This window comes from Setaria italica, chromosome VIII, assembly GCF_000263155.2.
Source record: "Setaria italica strain Yugu1 chromosome VIII, Setaria_italica_v2.0, whole genome shotgun sequence".
NCBI classification, from domain to species: Eukaryota; Viridiplantae; Streptophyta; class Magnoliopsida; order Poales; family Poaceae; genus Setaria; species Setaria italica.
The window spans coordinates 4,797,993-4,819,034 of record NC_028457.1 but is presented as its reverse complement, the minus strand read 5'-3'; the positions used below and the strand labels follow the sequence as shown (position 1 = coordinate 4,819,034).

General features: G+C 40.2%; 1 protein-coding gene across 4 annotated transcripts; it reads left to right on the top strand.

Moving 5' to 3' along the window:
- Positions 1-4,458: 4,458 nt before the first annotated feature.
- Positions 4,459-19,814, top strand: LOC101778615. Of its 4 annotated transcripts, none has more exons than XM_004978785.2 (4): positions 4,459-4,706; positions 6,266-6,338; positions 10,882-10,976; positions 16,023-19,814. In XM_004978785.2, exons 2-4 carry the CDS (start codon positions 6,330-6,332, stop codon positions 19,540-19,542), a joined length of 3,624 nt encoding a protein of 1,207 aa, XP_004978842.1. In that variant the 5' UTR covers positions 4,459-4,706; positions 6,266-6,329; the 3' UTR covers positions 19,543-19,814. The 4 variants fall into 4 exon arrangements, 3 of the variants coding, with proteins under 3 accessions (XP_004978842.1, XP_004978841.1, XP_004978843.1); XM_004978784.2 differs by having other exon boundaries at positions 16,020-19,814; XM_004978786.2 differs by lacking the exons at positions 4,459-4,706; positions 6,266-6,338 and adding exons at positions 7,284-7,365; positions 7,454-7,530 and having other exon boundaries at positions 16,020-19,814.
- The last annotated feature ends 1,228 nt before the right edge of the window (positions 19,815-21,042 follow it).

Sequence of the window (21,042 nt, the reverse complement as noted above, 5' to 3'; positions counted from 1 at the left end):
TGATGATGAATGGTGGACAGCCCGAGTTGAGGTAACTACTTTTTGTTCTCATAATTATTCCTGTCATTTACCTACTGCTTTGAATGAGGTTACCTTAGATTTCCCTCATGCTTACATATTTCCTATTTCTTACTTACAGGAGAATGAGGCAAACAAACATTTCCGTGGCATGATGTTTCCATTCTATGATGAGTTAACCACTCTTTTCGACTCAACAGACACCGAAGGCCGTCCAATGTTGTGTGTCGGTGTGTGGAATTGGAGATAGAACACCAAGTTGTGGAAGTGAAGGCAACCTTGATCCAATGGCGGAGGAGAATGATGCCTGGTTGGAGGACAATGTTGGATGGTCTAGTGTGGGTCGTGTGTCGCAAAGGTCAGGAAAGGAGCATGTTGTTGATAGTCCACCACCCAAGTAGAGTAAGAGTATGGAGTACTATGTCAAGCGCATATCTAAGAGCATGATTTAAAGGACTATGAATGAAAGAAATCTAATCAGCAATGAGGAAGAGGAGGTTATGAAAATGCTGCACCTTGTAGAACAAGATGGTGTCCCGAATGGGTACGAGTTGTACTTCATAGGTACTGAGCTGTTTAGATCGCCAGCACGATGTGCATCTTATAGGAGCATTACCGCTGTAGAGAACCGAATTGCATTTCTCCTATGGACTTAGGATAATGTCAAGAGGAAGTAATACCGGTCCATGCTTAGAATGTCTTTTGCCTCTACCTGGGAATGTATGTCTTTGAACTGTGACCATGGCATGGTGTGGCATCATGTCTGTAATGTGTTAGACCTTGATTATTCATGTTACTTATCCATATAACTTTGTGCCGTTGCACTTGAGTCTGCTGCTCTTGTTCTTTCTAACATTTTGCAAAATATTGTTTATAACCTTCCAGTTCATTTATTCAATAACAACATGTACTTGAATAGCTTAATAATTTGGTATGGGCATGCATTTTGTGTTTGGCAGGATGATTTATTTTTCAACCTGAAGGTCTCCATGATGAATCAGGTGGCTGTCAACAACTCAAGGTACCATCCAGTGTTGTAATTTCGTATCCTAAAGTATGTAAAACTGCCCATTCGAACTCCATATGGTTCTGTAATACTGACTAAATAGAATTAGTATACAAATAGAATAGCACGACCTGACATAATTATCCTTATCTGTGTGCAACCCAGGAGGGAGTTAGGAAACTTTGAGAAGCACAAATGGATCCTAAAGGTATGCAACTAATATGATATTATATCAATTGGGTGTTATGTTGACTGAAAGTCTGATGAACTAATCATGTAGCTACGATCATTGCTCGTTAATTTTCTGAACTAATCTGTATAGTCTGATGAACTAATCATGTAGCTAGGATCAGCTTCTGCAGCTAAAAAAGTGCCTGTTAAGCCCCCATTAGCAGACCTATATGCTTGTAAAGTTTCTCAGTTGTGGTCATGTCTATTATTTTTGGATGTCGATGGCATTTGTTTTTGTTTCTGGAAAAGATGTGCACAGGACTACCAATCTACAACGCTGTCGCTTGGCATTTGTTTTTGTTTACGGAAAAGGAGGATTTGGCTGTCTAAAGAAATATTTGTCTTGTCTTACTTGAACTGCTACTAGGATGCTGTCCAGAAATACAAGTGCAGTGATCTTGGCTAGTAGTTTCAGTTCCATCTCTTAATCTTTTTGCAACATTTCAGTCATCTCTGAATATTTACTGCAGTAGTACACTGACGTGGTACACATGTTATACATCTCCAGTAATCCAAAAGAGTTGACAATATTTTCTGCATCTTGCAAATATCTGTCTGCATGTCATTGTTGTTAGTTTTTCTAAACAATATGCTGGATTTTTCTGTGTTTGCCTTTGCATCTGCAGCCACCTCACATAATTATGTTTCTGTCATTGTTTGTGTGCATTCCAGGAGGGGGAGTTCAAAGAAGCTCAAATGGCTCTTAAAGGTACACAAACAACGTCCTGTGTGGAGTTACTTAGTTAGCAGTCTGCTATTGTATTTTGTTTCACAAATAATCCAATATGAAACGATCATACAACACATTGTGTTCCATACTGATTCTACCGATTCTTTTCCTTACATTTTTCAGATTGCTGATTGAAGAAGTTGGGACCATTGACCGCTGTTATGGTCTGAACATGGGTGATCAATGTGCTTCATTTTGCAGAATGTCAAGCTCTGAAAATTCGAGCAACACCAGCACCTCACCAGCAAGGTTGGGCGATCAGTGGTCGACCTGGTGGGATATGGGTGCAACCATTGATGTGTTAGTTGCGTATGCATCGTCTACCTCAAGTGGATGTGGAGTGCAAGATGGTCCCTTGCACTTGCAGGAGTTGACTGGCCGTCAATGGGTTGCTATTAACCTTGTTGACAGTAAGAAGTACTACAAATTTTTTTTTGTCTCCATCCATCTGCACTCCAGTTGTTGCATTCAATCTTAGTGCCCAACCATAGGCTAAAATCCACACGACAATGTGATTCAGTTGAGGCCTTAGGGATGTTTCTATGGGCATCTGGCACAAGACAATGCTAGAGACAGATGTCAGATAGATTCCGTAGGTCACTAGACACCGTGAGTTAGAAGTTGGGTGAAGTGTTAGATGCCGTGATCTCTTTTGCACGTACTATTATTATACCAACGGATCCATTGTTCAGACATCAATTCTCACCATATTTTGATGGGTGCATAGAAGTTAGATGGAACCCACATTCCGGTGTCAATCCCTGAGCACACACATGATGATTTTATCGATAGAAAGAGGTTCACCAGCCAGAATGTCTTGGCCGTTTGTGACATGGGCATGAGGTTCACATTTGTCAACTATTGTAGCACTGAAATGTTCTAATTGTGTGCCTTGTGATCTCTTGAGTGCAATGTGCATGTCATTTATTTTGTGCATCTTTGGATAAGCTATGATATATGCTTAAAAGTCCATTTCAGTTTTTGATTCCCACTATTTTTTTAAATGATTGAATGTGAATAAGTCTGGCTTCTCTTGCTGCAGCTGCTGGCCGGCTGCTTCAACTGCGGCTGCTGAACAACCACAGCGATCTTTACCGAACACTGCCTTTGTCACCTTCTGTCCTTTTTTTTTTAGTCGTAGAGAAGAGAAAGTAGATAGACTTGCCGGCATGGGCTACTAGATAGCAGTTGAACCTGAGCTGCACGTGCACCAGGCTTGCACGCCGCAGCAGCCCAGGCCGAGCGGGCCGCAACGGAGCAGCTGGCCAGGCGGGCCGCGTAGCAGGCCGGCTCAGGCCTTGCGGTGCTGCACACTAGGAGCCAGCTGGTTGCGGTGCAAGGAGGCCCAGCAAGCGAACAGGCGGCCAAGCAGGAGCTGCTTGGCACACGGGCCGGAGCAGCACCTGGAAACCAGGCCAGCGGGCCAGCACAGAACCAGAGGCCCACACAAGCAGATTTCCTACGCAAGCATAGTGAGCTTGATCTTTTTAGTACTCTATTAATTCTTGCACTTTGCTAGTTAATCATTGTCATATTGCTTAGCTACTTAAATAGTACTTTCACTTGCTAATCATGCTAAGATTTTTATATTAATTGTTAATCCTTCCATGCCTAGTTAAGTAAGTTATTAGTAGTGTCTCTGCTTTATCACGTTTGTGCAAACTTGATGGACTCGATTTATGCTTTGCTTCCACTGTGATTTGAGCATCTCTAATTGTTCCTAGGGTGAGCTTGTCACGAATTAACTTGTGTCATCTTGGCAATTACACGTGAGGTGTGCTTTGGGTAGCAATTGGGACATAAACCTTGTTCTCGTTGAGAATTTTTAAAGGCTCCCATTCACCCTCCCCTGGTCAGTGTTCCCGGTCCTTCGGAAACCCTTGTATAGGGTTGAAGAAGTGTCTTTTTGTTATACAACAATCAAGAGTATTCTTCCTTACCGCAAAAGGTTGAAACCAGCCCTTGTTTTTTTACCAGAGATGACAAGATTTTACGGCTTAGTCAAGGGTTTGAGGTTCGTAGATAGGTCTTGGTTCACCATACATCTCTCGGGCTTAGAGGGAAACCGGGCAATGGGGGCACTTTTAGAGCTGCAGGTTCGGCAGGAGCGCCATGGATGCTGTCGACGCTGAAGATCAGATGCGAACACCCAGTTTAGTTTAGCATTCAATCCAGTTCCAGCGCTAAAGAACCAAGTGAAATGTAATTGTGTTGTCCTCCCACTCTGTTAAATGTTAATTGGTATCTGCTTTAATCGTTGGGCCCTTGCCCGTCACGTTATGCTCCTTTCAACTTTGTTTCGCTTTTGCTCTCTTTTCTGCTTTGGTGCCATGTTCTTTTTTTCTTCGTTTTACCTGTTCGTTCAGTCTCGGTACATCGCCTTTGCTTGAACGTTTCTTTACCTTTTGCTTTAGAATGAATGGAAGCCAGCGTGTTCCGATCCTTTGCTTGTGATATGCATCATTGCATCATACAATGGCATGTCGAGCTTTCCGAAAAGAGATGCATTCCTTGTCCATGCATATATCCAGCTTTTGAAAAGAAAAAAATCCAACAAGCTAGCTACTTCTTGGTTCTACATAGTTCCTGAGCGCGGTCGTTATTTTTGTTGCATCACATCGTCCTCCTGTTCGTTTTCTTCACCCGGTTCAAGGCTATCTCATCTCTCACACTGTCACTCCACTCAACTGTAAGACACAATGCGGGTTCGTCAGAAACCAGGTACCGTTACAATAAAACGTCGTTCAGCTATTATATCATGTACAATATTATAGCACTAGAGTTGTTGTTTTTTGGAATAACTGGCAAAGTGACCGCGCAAATAACATGGCTAGTCTTGTTACACTGTTATATTAGTACTTCTAATCACAAATACTAATTTTATACCAGTCAATGCAAACTAATTTTCTTCCCATGTCTTTGGGTTAAGGAGTCGCCTTCCTTGGCTTTTCAGCATTCTCCAACTGTAATACTCTTTTCACCATGCACATACCGGCTCTTTCTTCTTCCTGGCCGACCTCACCCTGTTCCCAACTCCGTGAAACAATACAGTCCCTCTCCAATCTACTGCCAAAACCACAGCTTATGTTGCTCTTGGCCACTTCAAATCGGATCCCCCCTAATAACGCTAAGGCCCCGTTTGGGACCAAGGAATTGGAATCTATTTAATGGAGTAGGTTAATTTATGTTGGAATGTGGCATTCCACAACTTTCCAAAGTTTAGATATAAGCCTATCTTAAATTCATGGGGTGAGAGATGGAAATTGATTCTATAGATTATGGTTATTAGATGGAATTCAATTCTTATAGCACGCTCTTAGACTCGCTTCTCTATAGTAGAAGTGCAGCATATAAGTATCTCTCCCATATCACCAACTATAATATACAACTATATTCCACATACAATTATATTAGCTTAATTAATTTGTGTCTAAATTATGATTATTAGGATGGAATTCAATTCCAATGATCCAAACGGGGCCTAAAGGAAAAGAAGTGCGACTACAAAATAGAATGTGCATCCTTATCTTCTACAGCTTCAATATGTCATGAGTTGTTTTGGAGCACATATTCCAATAGTCTAACTATTTTCGTACATGCATGGCTCATCGGTTCTTGTGGGCCTAATTTTTCAATGCTTGCATCTTGCGCTTCGTCTAGAGTCCACAACCGTGCATGTATGTTCTCTCCTTTGTTGTCTCAATTATATTTGTTGTGTTTCTATAGGGAGATTTTGTCTAAATCGATGTTTCAGAAAAGAATAACTATGGCAAATAGCTTCATATAAAGACCCTCTTTTGATTTCTATCTTAGCCAACTGCTTTGAACATATCGATACGAACTAATGTCGTGTCAAAACTTAAGCTATGGAAAGCTATACATCTTCAGTTATGTTTACTGTTGCACTCCTGTGAGCTTTTTTTTTTTCCATGCATGCAAGATCATGGTCGTTGGCAGACCAATATAATCAGATAAGCATGTTCAACCGGCAATAATACATGCTAGCTGCCCACCACGGCCACTTCTCTCGACTATTGATTTCCTTACGTCATCTCTGTCATTGAGCTTCTCTCTGCACTATTGATTTCCTCGCGTCAAATTAAGCTCGCCCAAATCGAATGCATGGCTGAAGTAAATTACCACCGACCTCTAAAATAACAGAGAGGGAGTATTTTTTATTTTCTCTAATTAAGGGTATAATGGAATTTTTTGTTAATTTTTGCATAATGGTAGTGGTTGGTAATTTATTTGACTAAATTTATTTGTTTATTTTCTTTCAGATTAGGATCATAATGTGGCAGGCTCTTTTAAGAAATTGTGGGGAGCTTTAATTTGTGGATCATAATGTGGCAGGTAGGCTATAAGTTTGCTTTAAATGAAAAATAAAGCAAATCATGTAAATTCTAGTTTTCTCCCCCTCTTCATTGAATGCTTTTCTTGCAGGATATGATAAGGATTTTGGGTTTATGTTCAGGATTCCACGTTTAGTTGGATCATTTTTTTTTCGCAATTTTGTTGTGTTATCTTTCCCTTGGCGGATTAGAGTTAGGGCCCTCTAGTGAAATCTTTAGGTATATGTGTTTTGTAACTCGCTTGGTGGTTCAATTTGATAACGTACTCCAAACAACCTGATCTAGATGTTGTTTTAGTAAGGTGTTTTTGATTTGTAAATACTTTCTCTGTTCTCCTTGTAATGATGTTTAGATTTGTCTTTGTTACGACATATTAATAAATCAGCATATCACATTGTTGCTTGTGTGTAACATCATCATGGCAATAGACTAACATAAACATCTTTAGTTCAAATAATTTGACTAGTTGTGCAATCCCACTGGGGTTTTGTTCCATTTTGTAGCGCCTATAAAGGGACAAAATATGTAGTGGAAACTGGGGAAAATATGTATTTGAAACCACAACTTGGATGGAAACATGGAATCAATGTAAAGAATGTATTTTGATTGCCTGAAAAAATTTGAAATGATACATATCCATAGTGCGCCCATACTTTGTCACCTAGGTTGGGATGCAAACTCATTTTAAAAAATTAATACAAAAATGATAAATTTCAAGTGCAAAAGAAGAAATTATTCACGTGAATAAAATACATATTAGGAATTATTCATGTTAGTGTAAAAGAAGGAATTATTCATATTCGACTATTTGGATATCACATCAACTATGTATTTTACTACTATGAAGATGTTAATTATTACTTTTCTTCCTTACCGATTGATTATTGATGATTTTGTGAGGGTTTCTGGAATACAGTCTATACTAATGTAATAAGATCTCGATGCAGAAAAAGTCACCTCGAAAGATACTAACTACAACAAATTCCACATCAGTTTAACAACCTTTGATGGCTGGGGGTTTGTCTAGGGTATGCAAAATATCTTAAAAAAATCTAGCTAGGAACAGCAATGGCAAAAACAAAACATAGGTAACTTAATTTTCCAAATGGAATGCAGATTTCTCTGAAAGTCTAGATTTACTATCATGGATTGGCACATCTAGAGGCATCGCCATTTTCCCTCGACATTTGAAGGTTATGTTCCATAACTTGACAATTGCTATAATACATCTGTAGTGACTTTTTGTTTTCAAACCTAAATATATAAGTTCCCAGGTTTGTACTGCTAGGGAATTCATGTCAATATATATTAGTGTGTAGTTGGTCACTATGGTTAGGCAACATGGTGATATCACTGTTGAGAATGTAGACACGTAGCCTCGGCCATGAAGCTATCATTGAGGAAAAAGAAACCTAGGAACAATGTGAATGTTGTCATCGATACCAAATTGACTAAACAATCAGCCTGAATGTTCCCAAACTTAGATTCATGTGTCAAATTAAGATTAGCTACCATTTGGCCTAGATTTGATTGTTTAGTGGATTTGGTATAGAGTGTCTATGATAAGCAGTTCCAATTGGTAGTAATTGCTATATTAATTCAGTATAGTTATACCTGCTAGAGTATCAAAATAGAGACAACAAGTCTTTACTAGGTCGCATCAACCATAGAAAGAAGAAAATACGAATGAAATACACTCCAAAGGGTAAATAATAAATTTGTTAGCCAATCAATGAGTTACTATCAAGGGCCAATGCTTTACCACTCAATCTCTCTCTCAAGATACCATCCAATAGGAGCCCAGTATTCAAGGCAGCCCAAAAATAAGCTAGAAAAGTCTATTTTACAACCCTCCAATGTGGGTTGAATATAATTATCAACCCTCAGCATTGAAATCGCTCACTTATCAACCACCAACTATTAAACCGTTAACTTTTCAACCTTGGTTCAAACTTAGAATTGTTTAGTGTGGCATGGCACTTATATGCTGATGTGACCAAAGCTATAGTTTTCACATTCTAAAAATTGCTAAAAATCTTAAATTTTTTTTTGAAAATTTCCACTCATGCTATGGAGTTTATTTTGTACATTTGAATAAGTTTTAAAAGGTTTTAGTTGTGCATAGGATTATCAGTACCTAAATCATTTTGGTATGGGGTGAACTAAAATTTAATCAACACGACGGAGAAGGCTGCAAGTGCTATGTTTAAAGGAACTAGGTGGTCTTGTCCTAAGAGGGGGATGGAGGTCAATCAAGGAGAAGATTGGATCAATTGAAATAGTTTGAGAAAGTAAATTGAGTGAAAATTTTATTCAGGGCGTCAAGCAGGCAAAACAAATTATTTGAGATGGTAAAATAGACTTTTCTAGAATATCAAATCGACCAAATTGATCACGTCCCAATCAAGTTGAATTAACAAAACTGAATAAGATACAACCTACAACCTAACATCAATTCATCATCTCTATCCACCATAAAAAAGTGAGCAAAAATCACAACAATGATCACCTTGAAACCCTACATTATAACATACCAAATTACAATTAGCCACTTACCTAGCAGCAGAAAAAGGAAGGGGATCCACGAAATTTGAATATGAAGACTGTGTGGCCCAATCAAATTCGCCATCATCTTCTATTTCATGAGGAGCTAAGGAGAGCAGCTACACCTCACCTAGTGTCTAGGTGTTGTGTCTAGCGTTCCCCACCTCAGGTGGTTTAGGCTTGATTTATGCTTGACAGATTAGAGATGGAGGAAGATGCATGGCCTATGGCCTTGGAACTCATGGATGCAAAATATGTCAAATTCCTTGTTTTAATATACCAAATTTCCAAACTATCAAGCATGTCATAACTCATAACTCTAGCCGCCTGAAAAAAGTATGACTACCTAGGCATGCCTGAGCGTCAGTAGACAAGACCCGACCACCTACGTATCTAGCCTTTTCAAACATTGCCGCCGCCACCCCCTCTAACACACGTCAACAACAAAACTGATCGACTAGTTAGAGGTAGTGAAGGGGCATTTCCCCATACCGTTATAGTTAGGTGCCTTCTAGGATAAGGTATTATCACAAATGATTCTCAACATTAGACTACCATGATTCTTATTTTATACTATTTCATAAATGATTATCACAATTATAGGGTACCATAAGTCTCATTTTAAACTTCCAGGTTTTGAATCTTCTAAGCAGGGGCGGAGCCACCAGGGGGGCAGTGACCTGGGCCCCCAACCACAGGAGCCCCTAAATTATTTTTCTAATTATATGATTAGAGCCCCCACTAAGCAAGACTCACAATTAGCCCAAGCATCATTAGCCTATGAGACCTTAATGATTCGTTCTTGCTAGCCAATGCACAATTTTTTTTGGACACTGGCCCACGGAGAAAAAGAAAACAATTGATTCAAGTTTGTGACTGGATAGTCTGAGAAAAAACAAAATTAGTAGCATCAATGTGTAATCAATTAATCTATATATGTTCAGGTCATACAACCTAACCACTATCACGTGACAGCATGTAGGAGGACCCATTCTACATATACGATAGAATATATGGTGGCAGACTCGTTTTTAGAATACCTTTAATTTGTCATCCGTGCTATATTAGAGTCCTTGAATTTTTTTACGAGGTCATTTTCTTATCCCCCCACCCCAATGCTCAAATCTTGGCTCTGCCCCTGCTTCTAAGAGAATCTTATTGATGTATAGTTCACAATGAGCCCTGGGTAGATCATCAAATATATGTGGCTTCTAGCAGGGGAAAACTTATTCATGGCAGCCTCGAAAAGAAGCTACGTGCATCTGGGTAGCCAAACTAAGCATCTTCAATCCACCACCACCCCGCCCCTTCTCTCTCTTCCCTATTGCTTTGGTAGTGGAGAGGGATGAATCCCCTTGGTTTGAGGGAGAGGAGAGAGATTTTTTGGTAGTTGCAAAAAAATATATGTACCGAGGATCGAATGAGTAATTTATTAAAGCCCTCTCAATCCTATGTATAGCAAATTTTAGGGATTGGAATGGTTTTGGCAGTCTTTTGGTGATGCTCTTACCTTCATATAGGTTAATTTAGGTTAACTTAGGTTAAATTGGGAAGCATGAATTTTTGAATTCGTTATATCCAGATCATAGTTTTTACTGAATTGGCCATTTATTGTGTAAATTAATAATAAAAAAGTGATCTAATTTGCCTAAATTTAATGGATGTTTGTTGTTAACTAGTTCTTAGAGGTGTGGTTTGATAATAAACAACGATTATTGCTAATAAAAATTGTTAGTGCATTTGGAAGCGTAAAATTTAAATTACTTCTGTGGTGGATAACTCAAGTTCATCTTTTACAATATATAAGAAATAAAACCATTGTCTCGAAAATTAGTTTAATAAAATTTTAATATTTCTTTATTTATAAAATATATTACACGTACAACATACCATTTGCATTTCGCACCTGGAGTCTCTTGAAACAGTATTTATATTTTTGTTGATATCGTTGGATGATTTTGTGAGAGAAACGAAATGGTTACAGTCTTACTTTTTAACAGGTGGGACTAACCATCGGCGCCTTACCAAACGTGACTGGCCGGAAAATGGATCAACCAGTTTTTTATCAGGTCGACATGCTAATTAATTTGTCAGAGTGAGTGGTCACTACCGTTTATTGTTCTTGTCGCTGCATTTGTTTTCTTTACGGAGCCTGATAATGAAGCAATGATATAACGCCTGGGCGGATTGAGAACCTGACTCTGCAGTAAAGGCACAAGATACAGTACTTTGACTTCAGGCGATTCTTGACCTTTGGTCGGAATCGAAAGGTCTCGATCTAATATTGAATATGAAATTTAAATATTCTTAATCAAAGTTAAATATATAAAAAATTATTAATACGAAGACATAAGACTAATATTCTAAACACGGAAGGGTTCTTGTCTTAGCCATATATATATTGTCATTGGGATGCAAATATCAATGGCTAAATAATACTTAATAATTTATTCCGACATGAATATACCCTCGATTGCGACCCGACGTTAGCAAATACGTTGTTGTCGTAACATTTGGACTGCGGATACATCAATTTGCTAAGTTATTGTACTATAAATTGAGCATTTTACACATTGTTGGATCAATTTACACTCACATGCCAAGTTATTGCACTAAAATGAAAATTTTACAAGTTATTGTTGGACCAATTTGCACCCAACTCGTATGGTGGATGCAATTTACTCTAGGTTTAAACTGAAAAATCTAAATACTCAAAACCCCATATTTATGATTGTAGAATTATGGGGCCACATTAATTACGGAGTACTCTCGATACCACTAATTATATTACATACATAAAACATTAAGATGTACGTGCACTACAGAAGTCTTGTACCCCTAGTCAAATATTTATATATACGATCACCATATATATTTTTTCCATAGTTATTGAATAATTCAAGTTACTTTGACCCTTTTCGGGTCCGCTTGGTACGCCTACTCATTCCCGTCTGCTTGGTGGACCCCTCCTTGAACTTTCTGTCTAATTCCGAGTTACGATAGAGCGATATGATGGCAGCTTTTCAGAATGGCCCTCAAAACTCCACAACATTGCAAACAACTCTAATTTTAGCATATAACATGTATAGATAATATTTTGCACAACAAATAAGCTAATGCGCTTCCAAATTAGGAGCTGCACGGACCAACGGCTACCTCGCCAGGCTGTCAAGGCCATGCATATGGAACTGTAGTTCTAGCTAGGCTTAGTTTCATCTTCTTTTTTCATATTTTTTACAGAAAACCTAAAACCGAGTGAGCTGTGCATGTGTTTCCATGGCATGTTGGTGTATAATCATGTCCATATGGCCTTAGTTATCACAACTTGCACGATCGTGACCAATTGCACCCCGAAAACAATATTAATGACTAAATTACTCAATTTTAAAGTTATATGACAAAATTGCACTCACCAAGTTTTGGTGTGCACTATGCATTTGAGAAGTGTTGTTATATTTTATTATCTTATAATCGGCTTAATAAGTATATATTATAATAAAAATTAATTGTACACACTATGTAAGGCGTCTTCAAAGGAGACACGTTTTTAAACACATAGGAGACACGGTTTTTCCGCATCTCCAATTTTTTATCTCTGATGTAAAATTCATTGGAGACGTGGCATCTCCTATGACTCATCAGAGACGCGTTTTTGACGAACTCATGTCTCCAATGACCCTTATTGGAGATGCAAATTGAAAAAACACGTCTCCAATGACTCTCATCGATGACACGTTTCACCAACCAGTGTCTCCAATGATGAATTTAAAATTAAAAAAAAAGAAAAAAGAGGATGAAATATACCTTATATACATCACAAATACACATATATACATCACAAATACACATGTTTTATCCATTATATACATCAGCACACCTTTCATCAAAGTTTCATGAAACAAAAATATCATTCAACAATTTACAAGTTACAAGCACTCCAACCAATACTAGAGCTGCAGAGTTACACAAAGACTTCACCTTCTCTTCTCTTCCCATCTCTATCTACTAAAAATGCACCCCACTCTCTTCACTAATGATTGGAAGAATAATCTAACCGAACTGGATCCTAGTCTAACAAAATCTGTTGTGTTAAATGTTATTGACATGAAGTGCTGAATATGAGTAGATCACACAATGGTGTGGAGGTAAGGCTGTGCGTGCTGCTCCTTCGTAGAGATCCAGATTAGTTGACATATCAACTGGTAGCTTGAGTGTTTGAGCATGCTTACCATCAAGATGGTAGTGAGGTAACGCTGTGGCGTGCTGCTTCTGCATGTGCTAGTACATGTTGTTTGGCTGCAGTGTGCTCTGTTTCAGGAAGCTCCCACCCGCTTTTCTGGTCTGTCTGCACACAAACCATTCAAAAGAGAGCTCAAGATCAGAAAGAACACTATAACTTGTTCACCAAACTGATTGACCAAGGTAATGGCCTCTCTTGTCTGGGCATCCATTTAGCAATCAAGTTCTTGTTTAAATTGTACATGATCAGTCAGAGCAACTACGAAAATATAATTGCAATGGATTACAGTTCCAAGTACTGGCAATTATATTCAGAATTGTGCAATGGATCTTACCCCAAAAGAAGTTAGACAATCCAGATCAAAGAGAACAAACAATGGGATAATTCAGTGCTTAATTACATACCTCAAGGATTGCTCTGATGACGAACTTGATCGTCTCCTTGCCGGAGCACTGGTCTAAGAAATGCATACAGGTGACTCTCGCTATCCTTGAGGTTCCAACCTAATTTTATGGGAAAAAAGGAACAAGGCATGTTAGAAAACATGCAAAGCAGAAAGAAGATGATTCTCAGGGCAACAGCAATTAAAGTGACTCAGAAGCAGGCAGTGTAAAACATGATTTGGCATACACAGCAGGTTTTTTTTTAAGAAAAATGAAATATTTCCAGCCTATGAAACCGCACATAGCTAAGTTTTACAGCATTCTCAACTCAAAAGCTGATGAAAAAGGGAAAAGATGTACGCATATAAAGGGAATAAATTAAAAGTAAAGTCTATTATTGTTTCTCCATCCATTCTTGGCAAAGATATCCAAAGCGACAATCTCCAACGCTTTGCTTTCTGAACAAATAGTTTCCCTTGATTCCTCACGCTGCAATAGAGACCAAAATCGCAACCAATATAACAGCATGCATAAAAGAGGTAAACCGTTTTTACTCAAAAACCAAATCGTTACGCGTACACCAAATAGCCCAAATAAGAGCTACGACCCTCACAAAAATTAGTAATCTTTCTTTCTTTTTTATGCCCGTTAACCAGTTTCAAAGCATATGAGATACCGATCTAGGTGGAGTTAGCCCAGTAGCTATATGAACAATCCTCCAAATAGTCTTAGTATGCTGACAGTCAAAAAACAGGTGTTTAATTGTTTCATTACAATTGCAGAAACAACATTTTTGACTCCCAGACAATCTTCGCTTTGCTAAATTGTCCTTTGTTAAAATCACACATCGCTGGAGGTACCAAAGAAAAATCTTTATTTGTAGCGGAATCTTCAAGTTCCATATGAATTTATTGATGAAGGGCGTACCCTTGTTTAAAAGTACATAGACCGTATTGTAAAATAGCCGTGACTATGTAGGTCCTAGGTAAAAATGTCCCTCCCATTAGAAAACTGATAAATAGCATACACAGCAGGTGCGGAAGAAGCATGATGAGAGGTGTTTGCACAAATTATTGCATATAAGAATATACAGCCAATGCATCTGCAAATCTAAGGCATCCCAAGAAATATATGTAATTATTTTCAGATAGCACCCCAAAGCTCTTATAAGAAACTTTAACATGAAAACATAACAGGAAAAGGGAGATATCTCCAACTCTTAATTATTCATAGCTTTACTGCACTTTCTTTAATACTCCAATCAGAAGTTCAGAACCTATGATATGTGTTGATCATTTGAAGGACAAGGCCATAATAGCAGGTCCATTTCACTAAAGTTAAAAAAAAGGAAGAAATACTCATAGGAAGAAATTCTTACTAGTACCTTATACTGGAGACAACTGTTTGTTTTTCACTGCACGGTTCAAAGATATCTCCAATGATGTGGAATTGGAGTCTATGTCTTTGAGTCTTTAGAGAAAAGGTCACGCAACTGAAAAATGAATAAACAATTTGCAGGTTTAATCTTCAGAGAAAACTGATATGCTAAGGCTACACGAATATATGGGCACCTTTAAGAACTGTAGCTTGTACAAAAGGTTTAATACCAAGAACTGTATCTTCTACTACACATAAAAAGAAAATAAGAAGAAACATGAATGGGTGACTGCTGAAACACAGCACAAAGAGGACAAACAAACTAGCACTATCTGCAGTCTCCCCGATATCACTCCAACTACTGGATTTCATGATTTATAAAGCATAAGGTAGGAGCTACTAGTGTAAATTTTGATGTGCACTGCAAAAGAAGAACCAGAATTCTACTCTGAACTTCCAAAAACCAAACATTTTGCTCAGATTAACAGCGAGATTGCCACTGAGCCAGGATCTTTCCAACCTGAAACTACTCTGAAATTTCAAGAGCCAAGCAGTTAAACAAAGCCTGAAAAAAAGCTAGTACACATGCTCCCCCAAAATCAAGTCGATAACCTCCAAATCTTATGGAAGGAATCTAGCTCACACAATCACATTAGTAAAAGCAGATCTGGTACAGGTGGGAGTTTATGATTTAACATACGAGACGCGTTTTAATTCCATCTTCGGTGAGGATGTCTTCTTTATGACTCTTACGTAGGGACAGTTGCATTTAAGTAATGTTACATAAACTTTGTCAAAGGAGTTATCAACACCAGGCAAAAAGGCAGGAAGAAGAATTCAGCTTTGAAAAACATGGTTCAATATGTCCGTGCCGTGGTAGCAACCTCGTAATATTTCATGGAGTTGGTAAACAACTCATCTTGTGTATAAACAGGAAGATTAATCTGTTTATCAATGAAAATAAAGTATTAGAGTGTACTACGTACTCTTTTTTTGGAAAAAAAAGTTAAGATTGTTATCTCAATTGGGTCATTGAACAGCACCTTCTGCAAATATCAGTAACTTTGTATTTTTAATCTACTACAGAATCATGAGCACTGACCAGAACTATGCATGCATGGGCCATTTTTTGTTTCAGAAGGTTTGGTGACCTCACCTTCCATGAGAGGCTAGGGGTGTTAATGCCATGGACTGAAATACCAGCGTTGGATGAAAAGGTGGCGAAGTGGAGCAAGGAGCACCCGGTGATATTCTGGAACGCCGGAATTGGACCTGCAGCTTCGTTTCTGCCGACCTTGACCAGGCTCTTATTCGAGCGCACCAAGGACCTGTATGGGCCCTACGACCACATTATACGCCTGACGCTCACACCCGCCGCGGCAGCAGACAGCAGCTCTGCCCAGCATTGGCTGGCGTTTGAGACACTCATCCAAATGGCAAGATCCCTCAAGATTGCACTTCCTGACGACAAGCTGCAGGAGCTCAAGCAACTCGTCGAAGAAGAGAGCTACTTCAGCTATGGCACAGTCTCCGACAACCTGATGCTCCAGGCATTCGGATACGAGTACGTCGACTCGTTTGGATCAGATCCGTCCGATCTAATGTGGGACCCTAGCTTTGGCCGTCTACCTCGTTGGTCTCCAGAATTCGAAAGGATCATGAAAGCGTTCCTAGGGAAGAAGCATCTGCTGCTGGTAGAAAACCTGCATGTTCCCGTCCCATTGGACGTGCTGTTTTACACAATGGGCGGACGGCGGCCGTCACCCTTCCAGAGCCGGTGGCTCATCTCAACAACTTCCGAGGATGTCTGCGACAAAAGCAGAGAGGCTAGAACTCGTTCTCCCTGGGAAGTTCGTCTAAGCCGGGAATATTACCGGGAATATTACCATGCCCTGCCTTTTCATGATCTCCTACAGCCAGAGTGGGCTGTGCTGATTAAAGAGGCCTTAGTGGACGCAGCCGCCTCCATCCATAACACACTCAAGCAGCAAGGAGACGAGTTCTGGCTCCACGTGGCTCAACACTGCTTGTATTATGGTGTCCTCTACCATCGACTGCAAGGAGCTGCTGGATGTCAGGCAAGCACCACCTTCTCTGTTACCTCCGATGAGCTGGTTCGCTGTTTGGTGGCTGAGGAACTGATTTTTTCAACAACAAGCCCCACCAGGAAACCAGCAGCCACCGGCAAGAAACAGAGCAACTACTACAGGTCTGCATATGAAGCTGGAAAGGTCGTGGTTCAAGCCTTGCAAGAATATTCATTACTTCCAATATATTCTGTTTCTACCCCAACAAGCAGCACTTCATGGACGGCTACCACCACTTCTGCATCATCCTTCCAGGATACCATCACTGGCGTGTCACAGTTAGCTAAGGGTGTCTCCCGACTCAAGCAAGATGAACTTTATGTACCAAAAAGGAGAGAGAAACTGAGATGGGTCTCATTTATGAATGGTGATGGTAGGCATGTAAGCTGGGATTGGAGAAGGAAACAGATGGCAGAATTTATCCCAGGAAAAGTGAGCATGAGCACCCTTATTCTGAGAGGTTGCTCAAACATATCAGGCTTTCCTTTTGATGAAGTGTTAAACAGCTTCATCTGTGTTCTTGATTTGTCCTATACACCAATAGATTCTCTGCCTCCTGGGTTTTCTCAGCTACTGAATCTGAACTTGCTCTCACTTAGAGGCTGCTCTCAGCTCGAGACCTTGTCTCCATCACCACCTAGTTCTGATGAAGAAACATCACCACTCGCACATCTAGAAAACCTTCAAGTCCTTGATATGAATGGGGTTCCCTTGCTGGAGATAACCCAACAGGATGGTAGCAACAAGAGAAATCTGCACTACCTTGATCTGTCAGGTTCAAGAATCACCACTCTGCCTTCTGAATTCTTCCATAGCATGTTAAGTCTTGAGGAGCTCATTCTTGGTCATTGCTCCAATCTCAAAGAACTGCCTCCTTCCATGGCTGAACTGTACAATCTTTTGTTCCTTCATGTGGAGGGGACTAAGATTACCTCTTTTCCAGAGGATATGTTTGAAGCAATGCAAAGGCTGCGTACACTCAAGCTGATCGACAACACGCTATTGACGTCACTCCCAAGGTCACTATCTGAATCCAAAGGCCTCAAGGAGCTACATATTTATAACTGCATTGGATTGAGGCTTCAGTTTATATGGGATCTGTTACCATACCTTGAAGATCTTTATATACAAACATGGGAGGCGTTGGAAGATATCAAAATCCATGACCATCGTAACCTCAGAACCTTCTCACCCTCTGGACCATGGATTAGGTGCCTGTCCTTGCGTGGGTGCAGCAGGCTGAAAACTGTGAACTTCAGTGATGATCTTACAGCACTGGAGGATGTTGATCTTTCTGGAACAGCCCTTGAGGAGATCCCTCACAGCCTCCCAAATTTACCAAAATTAAAGACATTACTTCTTCTGAATGTCCCTTGTTTCAAGAGATTCCCGTGGCATCAGTTGGTTAGGTTTCCTGAGGTATTCTATTTGGATCACTGTGCAGATGATCATAAGCAATTTTTAAAGATGTTTTGCAAGCAGGAAATTTGTGAGGATGAAAATCAGCATACAGAGATAACGACCAATACTGCTCAAATCAACATAAACGATTCCAGGATCTTTCATAGCTTTAATGCGGATGCTGCTAACAAGTTAGTGAAGGAAGGACAGTTTCTTCAGTCATTTAATGTCCAAGTTAAACCATGCAATGTGAGAGGCAAGAAGCCACAGAATATAAATGGTGAGATTTGTACTAAGATCCAGAGGCGATCACCTTATCTAGATGTCTGTCAATGTGAGGCAGCTAGCATCTTTCCCATGATGAAACTTCAGCCAAAGCAGCGCCATGTGCAGATATCCGCGAAGAATCGATATCCAAATGGTTTAAGGCATCTTCTCTCTGTTACAAACTCAATGTTCATTACAGATGATGCTTTTGTCAGATGCCTTACTGACCTGAATTACAGTCTAATTTGCCTAGAAGAATGCCAGCTCCAACGCTGCCATCAAATGACAGAAGTATTCAGAATGAATTCGGAAGCCTCATCAAAGTCAGAGGTATTCCCATCCCTAAGGATACTGCAGGCCTCCTGCCTTGAGAACCTACTATGCTTTGTTAAACCAGTTCTGAGACGATTATATAATCACCATGGGCCGATAACTTTGAAAGTACTAAAACACATCCACGTTGAGCACTGCCCACGTCTGGAGAAAATTTTCCCATGCAGTTTGTCATTACCAGCACTGGAGACTCTGGTCATTCTGTTCTGCTACAACCTGAAGACAATTTTCTACAATCAACCTGACTATTATGTAGCAGCTTCTCCACTCCCAAACATCGAAAGGATCTACCTCCAGGAGCTGCCACACCTGCAGCACTTCCATGATGATGTCACGTTTCAATTTGATACACCAAAGTGGGAGAAGCTCTTTGTTCGGGGCTGCCTATGCTTTCAGAGTCTCCCACTCCTGAAGAAGGAATATCAAAAGTTAAAGGTGGAAGTCAGCGGAGAGCGTGACTGGTGGGGCAGGCTGCAGTGGATCCTTCCAGAGCAAAGCGATTACTACTTGCATGTGCCGCCACCGGAGTTCGTATCGCGCAAGAAACATATCATCAAAAGCTACCTTAGGTGAGTTTCATTTCATACCGAGAGTTTTACTGCATGCCCAGGATGCATTGTGTCGAGTGTGTTCTGTTTCTTCTAACAATATTTCTCAAGGGACATGTAATATTTGTGCTAGATTGCTTGGTCTGTTTGGGTTTGTTTGTGTGTTAATAATTGGCAATTTAGGTTGCCATAAAACCAGCAAGCTATGTGTGTGGACTGGTGCGCTGAGAAAGAATTAATTTGAGACTATTTGTAATTCGTAACCGTTATATTACACCAGCGCTGGTTATGGATCAAGACTGATCGCCTCATGGAGTTCATGCAGTCACAGATAATATGTTTCATCTCCTGGGTCCTGGGATGGAGCTGCAGGTGACAGAACATGGCTATTGCAATACCATCCATGGATATTATATTCTTTGGAAAAGCATTCAGCTGCTGGCGCGGTTCTGCTTTGTTCCATCAGGAAGTTTCAGAACAAGTGAAAATTTCGGTCACTACAGGATGGCTGCTACAGTGCCAGTAGCTCTTGTTTCGACCAATGTAGTGTGCCGCCCATAGTTAACAGATAGATTTCTTGGGAGCCCTTGAATCAAGATTCACAATTCATAAAAAGGTGTTAACTAGCTAGCTATTACCTGACAAGATCAGTTGCAGTTGCAGGTAGACCGGATATAGATGTTTTCAACGTGCATCCATCGGTTTCAGTTCTGGACAGAGCTTAAATCCGAAGGAATCACCTGTAAAGGAAATGTTTGAACAGCTGATGCGCTTACATGCATGTCCATGCCAAGTCAATGGATAGAGCATTCATGCAAAGTTCATTGGATTTTCGAGCTCTATGCAGCTCTCCAACCAAGATTAAAACCCATTTTTCTACCACTCGCTCGTGCGATGGCTTAGTTCATTGCTACGGATCGTGCGTAGCGCCATGTGGCTTACGAGCCAACAACATTTGAAAATCTATACAACTCTTTCTTTAATCTTTATGCGGAAAATTAGAATGTTCCACAAATATCACTTAGTAAACAGTGTAGCTCGTAAATTAATGTCAGCAAACAAATGATGAGTCACCATTACCTGCAGAGCAGGTAATTAGTAGTAACATTCGTCACTACCGGAATGCCCAGGTTTGCCGTGTGTCCACAGCACACGGCGAAGTCAAAAAAACACTCGGCAAAAGCCTTTGCTGAGTATTACACTCAGCAAACGGCACTCGGCGTACACAGGGACAGCAAAAGTTTCTTTGCCGAGTGTTTTTTATCGGACACTCGCCAAAGACTTTGTCGAGTGCTAAAACCGACACTCGGCAAAAAAATAAATAAATAAGACCCCCACCCCGCATGTTCCTTGGCCGCGCTGCCGCCTGCTACCACTAGGCCGCCACCACGCCGCTGCCACAACACCCTGCCACCACCACGCCGCCCGTTGCTCGCCCAGCTCGTCGCCACCACCACCACCACCTGTGAAAAAAAAGTGTGAAAAAGAAGAGGGAGAAGGAGGGAGATGGGGGGAGAGGGAGGGG